Here is a 9,225-nt window from a genome sequence, read left to right as displayed (position 1 = left end):
GATCGATTCATCAAACATTCCTTGAAGAATCACAACTGAACATAAATACACCAATGTGTATCACGACGTGAACTTAAGATTCAAACGTGGGATGAAGTGATGTGATGAAGTATAGTGTCGTAGAGAAGTGTCCTGAAAGTGTCTTGAAAGTGTCTCGAAAGTGTCTCATGGGTGAAGTGGTTTACTGTAACAAAGGAATACATGTATAATACACTTTAATTACACTGTAAATGCCTACTGCAAATGGTACATAAGCGTCGTTATAGCTCACCTTGCGTATACTTGACTAATGTTACTAATAAACAATAATTGATTATAGTACAGTAATCAATGAACATAAACATAACACTTGAACTGAATGATATTTACAATGTAATCGGACAAAGTCTTATAACTTCATCATTCTGAAGGGTTCACTTCATAACCTTCTACAAATCATTATATAAACTCCCTGTCTAGGTAATGTCAACGGAGGGTTTATAATCATTGCATAATACAGTCATAACAATGCATGGAATTATGTGTGTGTGTGAATCTCCTTCAAATAACTGAGATTTTGTCATACAAATTGCTGTAAAGCTTTACTACTACAACTGTACAACTGTACACACCTTTAATTATACCAAATGATGATGACAACAAACATTTCTTCTTATATCACAATTGAATCGAGACAATCATTGATGTGTGGCTGAAATAACAAGTATTAAGCTTCTATCTCAACTTACCAACTGTTTGAGAACCCCAGTCAGTTGTTGCCATACAGTCCCATACTGTATTTTGCAGCCTCCACTGCTTCGTTGGTTCTGACTGCCTTCTATCACCGATAGTTGCACAGTGAAGAAGTGTCAGAAGTTTTGCCTGTTTAAAACCAATTCTCCCTTTTCTCTATACAAATTATATCAAAAACCAGATTTCTAGAAGTGAAACTACTTGAAACAGTGCCGACAGTGGTGCTAAGTGCACTGGGTCGGACAGATTCCCCTTAGTGATCCGTCATCTTGACACGGTTAGTCCTCTTTTGACCTCTGTCATAACCCTTATGACCCACGTCTCTCTATGAATATATTTGAACTATATACATATCAGATCTCCTCTACTGACATCTTATTATTCTGAATGAGTGTAGGCATTATAAGTCAAATACAGAGGAAAAATCACACTTCTGCCGCTACATAACCGGCCCCAATGAGCTAACTTCTTCCAGTTGCTCATTCTCATGAATACTAATTCTAGCGGCAAAGTTTTAAAATTACAATCAACTTGAATCAAATAAGCACAAACATATTGCCTAATGAATGTACCATGTTATGCACTGAAAATCAAACAACAAATGTAACAATCAAAAGCCTTCACTGAAAGCTACGTATCACGGCAGTCTCTGCTGTGACAATTGCAGAATCACATATTATTCTTATTACTCATTTGCTTCAAGCAGGCAGAGCTTCGAAATAGGACGTCGGTAGTGTTTTGCGCCGACTCTAACCTCCACTTGCCTGACTAGACCGTTTTTGTCGGGGTAGGTGGACACAACTTTGCCCATAGGCCAGTGTCCACGAGAGCTGCTGTCATCTGCCAACAGCACTAAGTCACCAATGGCGAAGTTCCTTTTGGGTTTTGCCCATCTTTGGCGAACTTGTAGGAGCGGCAAGTATTCCTTTACCCATCGCTTCCAGAATTGATCTGCCAAGTGCTGGACCTGACGCCATCTCCTCCGATGGTAACTGTCCTCCTTCGAGAAAGCTCCTGGTGGAAGGGAGGGGTTCTGGCGCAACAGAAGCAGATGGTTTGGTGTAAGTGGCTCATCGTCGTTCGAGTCCATACTCAATTGGGTGAGTGGCCGGGCGTTCAAGATGGCTTCAACCTCCGTCATCAACGTGGTGAGTGCCTCATCTGTTACCAACTGTTCTTTAAGAAGGCCTGACAGGATTCTTCTCACAGCCCGTATGACCCTCTCCCAGACTCCCCCCATATGGCTGGCTCCTGGGGGGTTGAATTCCCATTCTATGCCCTTTTGTGTCAGAAACCTTCCGACCTTCTGGGAATTTAGTTGTGTGAGACTTTCTTTCAGCTCGCGATACCCGCTCTTGAAGTTGGTACCATTGTCACTGTGGATTTTCTTTGGACGTCCTCGCCTATTGATAAACCTCCTCAGAGCGTTTATAAATGAGTCCGTGTCCAATGAGTGGGCTACTTCGAGATGTACTGCTCTCGACGCCAAGCATGTAAATATACATCCGTATCGCTTCACCTGGGTTCTTCCTCTCTTAACCTGAAACGGTCCAAAGAAATCCACTCCCGTATTGGTGAAAGGTGGGGCGTTCGGGGTCACTCTTTCTCGTGGTAGATCGGCCATAAACTGTTCTCCTCTTGGGGAGTTTCGCCTTTTGCATTTGAAGCAGTTCCCGATCACCTTACGTACCGTTGCTCCTCCGCGAAGTATCCAGAATTTCTCCCTCAAGGCTGTCCAAGTCATTCCCGCCCCTGAGTGGCCTACTTCCTCATGGAAATGTGAGACTAACAAGTTTGTCACATGATGATCGTGTGGTAATATCAGTGGATGCTTCACATCATCTGAGAGTGGAGCCTTTGCGAGTCTCCCTCCCACTCTCAACACTCCATCATGCACAATGGGATTCAGTTTTGCAAGACGACTTGACCGCTGGAGTTTGACAGAGTCTGCCTTGCTCCTGACTCTCATCTCCTCAGGGAAAGCATGCCTTTGAACGTGCTTGACAATTTCAAGCTCTGCAACTTCCAGCTCCTTCGCTGTGAGGTCGTGTCTCATCTGTCTTGCCAGTGGGTTTCCTGACACCCGCATTCTCAGATATTCCTTGTACCGCAGTATCCACGCTACGCCTCTCTTCAGGCCATTCCATGTGGAGTATCGTTCAGTGAGCTTCTGTACAGGATCAGCAGTTGTCAGGTTTACCAGACCCTTTTTGACTTCTGGGTCGTTGAGAACTTCTCCGCTTCCTGCCAGGTCATCGTTTTCACCCAAGTCAATTGGAGGTTGTGGCCAGCATTCTTGGGGTTTCTGTAGGAATTCTGGACCGCATATCCATCTACAGTCACTTGTCATCTCTCTGGCTTGAAGTCCTCTTGATCCATCGTCAGCCGGATTTGACTTGGTGTCCACGTGACGCCATTCAGATGGGTCAGATACACTTTGGATCTTTGTGATACGATTCGCAACAAATGTTTGGAATCTTCTACTCTCATTGCGTATGTACTTCAAAACTGAAGTAGAGTCTGTCCAGTAAGTAGTGGTCAAAATCGGTAGCTTGAGTTCTGCTTTGACCACTTCCATCAATGAACATGCTAGTACTGCCGCCGACAATTCTAGTCGCGGTATTGTCATCGTCTTCAATGGACACAGTCTGGTCTTTCCCATGACGAAGGTGCACTTGATGCTTCCATCAGTAGACGTAGTGCGGAGATACACTGATGCAGCATATCCACGCATAGATGCATCACAAAATGCATGAAGTTCGTACTGACTGACCTCCGACGTTGGTTTTAGACATCTGTCTATGGTGATGCGCTCCAGCTGGGGCAACTCTTCCAGCCACTGCTGCCATCGCATGCATTCAGAATCTCCTACTTCTTCATCCCATCCTAGACCTTTCGCACAGATGTCTTGCAGCAGGATCTTGGCTACCAAGATGAATGGTGCTGCAAATCCGAGTGGATCATACAGTGAGCTTGTGATCGAGAGGATTCCACGCCTGGTTGCTGGCTTGTCCTTAACAGACACTCTGAAGCCAAATTGATCAGTTCCAACATTCCACAGTACTCCTAATGTGCGTTCAACAGGCATGTCATCGAGATGCAGATCTAGAATTGAGGTTGATCTTTCAGATACAGGGATAGTCTGGAGAACATCATGATCATTACTCACCCATTTGGTGAGTCGAAATCCTCCCTTCGAGAGCAACTCTCGCAGGTCGGCGCATAGTTTCACTGCTTCTTCCTTTGTGCCAACTGATGTCAAACAGTCATCGACATAGACATTTTCTTGTACGGCCTTGACAGCAGCCTCATTTTCGTCTGTTTGGTTGTCTTCTGCTGTCTTGCGTAGGGCGTAACCCGCACAACTGGGGGATGAGGTGGCACCAAACAGGTGGACGAGCATCTTGTAGTGTTTCGGCTCCTTAGTGTAGTCTCCACCAGGCCACCACATGAATCGAAGCGCTTCACAGTCTTCTGGCGTCACTCTTACCTGGTGAAACATGGCTTCTATGTCGGCGACTAAGGCTATCTTCTCTTGCCGGAACCTTGTCAGCACACCAACTAGGCTATTGGTGTAATCTGGTCCCTGCAAGAGTTGACTGTTGAGTGATATGCCCTTGTACTGCGCTGCGCAGTCGAATACCACCCGTGTTTTGTCTGGCTTTCTTGGATGAAGTACCGGATGGTGAGGCAAGTACCAAGTCTTATTGGTTCTATCGTTCCGCGAGTCTCCATCATGTGGCTCTCCTTAGGCCGTCTTTTCCACTTCTTTGGCATAACCCTTATCCAAGTATCCCTCCATGGTAGCTGTGTACCTTTGGTGGAGCTGGGGATCCCTCTTTAATCTCCTTTTGAGATATTGCAGCTGTGCCTCTGCTTGTGTGAGGTTGTCTGGTAAGCATGGATTTTCGTGCCTCCACGGAAGACCCAGCTGATAGTGGCCATCGACCTTGGTGATGGATTGGTCCATTTTAGATCTCGCTCGCTTGTCTTCGAGGGACTCTCCCACCTTGGCACCAAGTGTGGATCCCCTGAAGTCCATGTACCAAAATCGCTCCACCTGCTGCTGAAGTTGCTCATCTTTGTTGTGGACGAAATTCACCTTGAAGTCAGTTTTCCTCTTCATATTGTTGGTAGGTCCGATCAATGTCCAACCCAGTGGTGACCTGATGGCGTATGGATCCTTTCTTCCTCCTCGCCGTTCTTCCATGACCCAGAACGCTTCTGGGACGTCACCACCAATTAGCAGCATGACCTCATTGTTTTCCATGTTTGGGAGTTCTATCCCCTTGAGATGTGGCCATCTCTCAACATCCTCGGCATGCGGCATGCTACTCTCCGATATTGGTAAATTTTTGACCGTCCAAACTGAGTCAAGTTGGATGATTTCAGTTTTCCCAATTCCAGTAACAGTCATGTCGACTTCAACACTCATTAATTTGTGATTCTGTTGGTTGATTGTTGTTAGCTCAAGCTCCTTTGCCGACCCTTTGAGTCCTAGCTCCTTGACCAGCCTCTCATCGCACAGGGTGACATCACTTCCCTGGTCAAGAAGCGCACAGGTGGTCACTTCTTTCCCATTTCCGCGTACCTTGACTGGGAGCACCCGAAGACACACTTTGCCTTGTTTTATTGTTGAAAGATTCGTACCCTGAGGTTGAGGGTTATTATTGCTGGCGCCGGCCCCAGTTTGGTTACTGACACTGCTACTGTCCCGTTGAAAGTGAAGGAGGGTGTGATGTTTCATGCCGCAGCCATCATTTTTACACCTTTGTGAAGACCTGCATTCACTCGCAATGTGAGACGGCTTCAGGCAGTTGTCACACAATCGTTTCCTCCTCACCTCTCGCAGCCTTTCCTTCGGCGTCTTGGCCAGGAAGTCCTTGCACTTGAACAGATCATGGTCCTGTAAACACAATGGGCATTTACGTCTAGGCCGCTCTGTGTTTTCTTTCGTTGGCTGGCTCTCTTCGCAGCCTTGAGTGGAGAAGGAAGTCAGTCTCTTACCACTAGAAGACCTTCCACCCTTCTTTGCTTGACTAACGTCTCTCGTGGACTTACCTATGTTCTGGCCATAGACATTGGTTGCTACCTGTGAATGCTGTTCTATGAACTCCGTCATGTGAGAGAAATTGGGTTCCACACGTGATCGTAGCATTGTCTGAGCACGCTTTGCCCAGTCCACTTGCATGTGAACTGGGAGAATTTGCTGTATCTTCAACAGAGTTTCACTGCTGTTCAAGTTTGCCGCGTGACCCATTTGTGTCAAGGTAATTTCACACTTGCGCATTTGACGAGCAAGCTCCACGAGCTTGGCTCCATCGTTTGGCCGAATTTGGTTTCTATCCAACACTTCTCTCATCAATGCATTCGTGATCACGTGTGGTTGCCCGTATTGCTCTGCCAGTATCTCCCTGGCTTTCATGTAACCCATGTGAGGGTCCATCAACACACAACACTCAATGCTCTCCTTAGCTTTACCTTCACAAAATTGCACAAGATACATCAATTTCATGCGATCATCGGAAATTTTACTTGCTACATTGATGTCAAAGCTGTTCATGAAATTCCAATATTTGATTGGATCGCCATCGAATGTTATCATATCTGGTTTCGGCATATTCATACTCAACATCAACATATTACACAATTGTGTTGTAGAAACAGTTTCACCTGGTTTCTTGCTATCGAGAGTCTTCTTGTACATCTCACTCTCGGCACGAACATTTTCATGTACTACTTGATTGTTAGGTAATTGTACTTCTACGTTACCAAATTCTACGTCTCTCTCTGCAGCGATGTTAGCTGAATTGCCTTCGTCTGCAATTTCTTGTGCCCAGAATTCAGCTTCCAGGTCGGCATTTTCCTTCTCATTAACAATGTCCATCTCAGCCATGCGCGCTTCCAGTTCGAGCCTTTCTCTATCCAGTTTCTGCCTTTCCCTTAGCTGTTCAAGCTTCTGTTGCATGAGCCTCTGCTTTGCCCTGGCCTCGCGGAGCTTCATACTACTCGTTGTCGAACTCGCAGTGCGGATGGAACGAGCTGATTGGATCGACCTCACAGATCGGCGCCCATCGTCGTCGTCGTCTCCACCATTCTGCTGTTTCGTCGCTTCCTCCATCCAGCCAGACAGCCGCTTGTTGAACTCCTCCTTATTAAGCTTGTACGACTCAAACTGCTGCATAGCGTCCTGTAATTCATCTCCACTAAGCAAAGCAATGTATTGATGGTACTTGTTCTCATAAAGAAGAAACATTCCTTTCAGCTGATCATATTTGTGTTGCACGGCATCCTGATTTTCATAATTCACAAAGAGCTGCTCCAACTCTTTATACCTCCTTGTGAGGTTTCCTAGGTGACCGATACAAGACCGTTTCAGCGCGGTCACTTGCTCCATTGTTGTATCAACAGGGTTAGATTGTTCCATCTTAGTTGTAAGCGTTCAAAGCCAGTTGAAAACTTTAGTTCAAAGCACTTGTAAACTGAAATCCAAACCAGTTGTAAACTCAAATGTAGCTTCACTACATTGGGTGGGATTCGTTCTTGTAAACGCACTGTTGCATCACCGGCACACGACCAGTCGTCAAGAAAATAATGAAACACTGTCCAACTCGTTGTTTGCTTGAATCAATAATCCAGGCCTGTCCTGATTTAATGATCGATTCATCAAACATTCCTTGAAGAATCACAACTGAACATAAATACACCAATGTGTATCACGACGTGAACTTAAGATTCAAACGTGGGATGAAGTGATGTGATGAAGTATAGTGTCGTAGAGAAGTGTCCTGAAAGTGTCTTGAAAGTGTCTCGAAAGTGTCTCATGGGTGAAGTGGTTTACTGTAACAAAGGAATACATGTATAATACACTTTAATTACACTGTAAATGCCTACTGCAAATGGTACATAAGCGTCGTTATAGCTCACCTTGCGTATACTTGACTAATGTTACTAATAAACAATAATTGATTATAGTACAGTAATCAATGAACATAAACATAACACTTGAACTGAATGATATTTACAATGTAATCGGACAAAGTCTTATAACTTCATCATTCTGAAGGGTTCACTTCATAACCTTCTACAAATCATTATATAAACTCCCTGTCTAGGTAATGTCAACGGAGGGTTTATAATCATTGCATAATACAGTCATAACAATGCATGGAATTATGTGTGTGTGTGAATCTCCTTCAAATAACTGAGATTTTGTCATACAAATTGCTGTAAAGCTTTACTACTACAACTGTACAACTGTACACACCTTTAATTATACCAAATGATGATGACAACAAACATTTCTTCTTATATCACAATTGAATCGGGACAATCATTGATGTGTGGCTGAAATAACAAGTATTAAGCTTCTATCTCAACTTACCAACTGTTTGAGAACCCCAGTCAGTTGTTGCCATACAGTCCCATACTGTATTTTGCAGCCTCTACTGCTTCGTTGGTTCTGACTGCCTTCTATCACCGATAGTTGCACAGTGAAGAAGTGTCAGAAGTTTTGCCTGTTTAAAACCAATTCTCCCTTTTCTCTATACAAATTATATCAAAAACCAGATTTCTAGAAGTGAAACTACTTGAAACAGTGCCGACAGTGGTGCTAAGTGCACTGGGTCGGACAGATTCCCCTTAGTGATCCGTCATCTTGACACGGTTAGTCCTCTTTTGACCTCTGTCATAACCCTTATGACCCACGTCTCTCTATGAATATATTTGAACTATATACATATCAGATCTCCTCTACTGACATCTTATTATTCTGAATGAGTGTAGGCATTATAAGTCAAATACAGAGGAAAAATCACACTTCTGCCGCTACAGATAGCATTTATGAACAAACTCTTGGTCCCACTGGCACGCACTGGAATATGATTTCATTGTCTATTTTAACTGATGTTGCCCACATAACAATACCTGGTAACAAGCAACATGCATACACAGAGACAGATTTATTAGCCCGTCTTGATTCCCTACGCTATAGACTCTAGCTACTATGGTCTATAGCCTATTACACGGGTTTTGACAACTAACGGCAAAATAAACAGATGGGACTTAACAATGGCACAAACACTTCTTGCTCCGTCCGTCGCACGTTGTCTTTTTGTGTCATTGAAAACAATAAGGAAAAAGTTCAATAACAATTTCCAGAATCAAAATACGTGGATACAACTCAGTCTAACGTATCGAATGTACATAAACGACCCAAACAAGCACGAAGAGTAGGACGACAAACGGTGGTTTATAGTGACCTCGTCTACAACCACTATGTCTATATTCCAATTGGTCTACTGGCATATCGTCTATTACCGATTCGTCTAATACCCATTTGGTCTACAACTCGTTTTGTCCAGTACCCATATTGTCTAATAGTCACTTTGCCCACTACCCGTACTGTCTAATACCCAACTCGTCTAAGGAGCATTTCGTCTACAAAACAATTGATCTAATAGCCAAATCGTCTACACTCACAATGTCTATTTG

General features: G+C 44.2%; 2 protein-coding genes across 2 annotated transcripts; both read right to left on the bottom strand.

Annotated features, from left to right (window-relative positions):
- Positions 1–1,417: 1,417 nt before the first annotated feature.
- Positions 1,418–4,234, bottom strand: LOC139729089 (uncharacterized). The gene has a single exon (XM_071640012.1). The coding sequence runs from the start codon at positions 4,232–4,234 to the stop codon at positions 1,418–1,420; it is 2,817 nt and encodes a 938-aa protein (XP_071496113.1).
- Positions 4,235–4,480: 246 nt separating this feature from the next.
- Positions 4,481–7,129, bottom strand: LOC139729088 (uncharacterized). The gene has a single exon (XM_071640011.1). It carries the CDS (start codon positions 7,127–7,129, stop codon positions 4,481–4,483), a length of 2,649 nt encoding a protein of 882 aa, XP_071496112.1.
- Between the last annotated feature and the right edge of the window lie 2,096 nt (positions 7,130–9,225).

The sequence above is a fragment of the Diadema antillarum genome, unplaced genomic scaffold, assembly GCF_040938485.1.
Source record: "Diadema antillarum isolate AM-2024a unplaced genomic scaffold, OU_Dant_1.0 seq00000217_RagTag, whole genome shotgun sequence".
Lineage (NCBI taxonomy): Eukaryota > Metazoa > Echinodermata > Echinoidea > Diadematoida > Diadematidae > Diadema > Diadema antillarum.
The sequence above is the reverse complement of the archived record's forward strand: the minus strand, read 5'-3'. Positions and strand labels throughout refer to the sequence as shown.

Excerpts from the sequence above, each read along its gene's own strand:
- LOC139729088 (XM_071640011.1), bottom strand. The coding sequence starts at position 7,129 with ATGGAGCAAGTGACCGCGCTGAAACGGTCTTGTATCGGTCACCTAGGA.
- LOC139729089 (XM_071640012.1), bottom strand. The coding sequence starts at position 4,234 with ATGTTTCACCAGGTAAGAGTGACGCCAGAAGACTGTGAAGCGCTTCGA.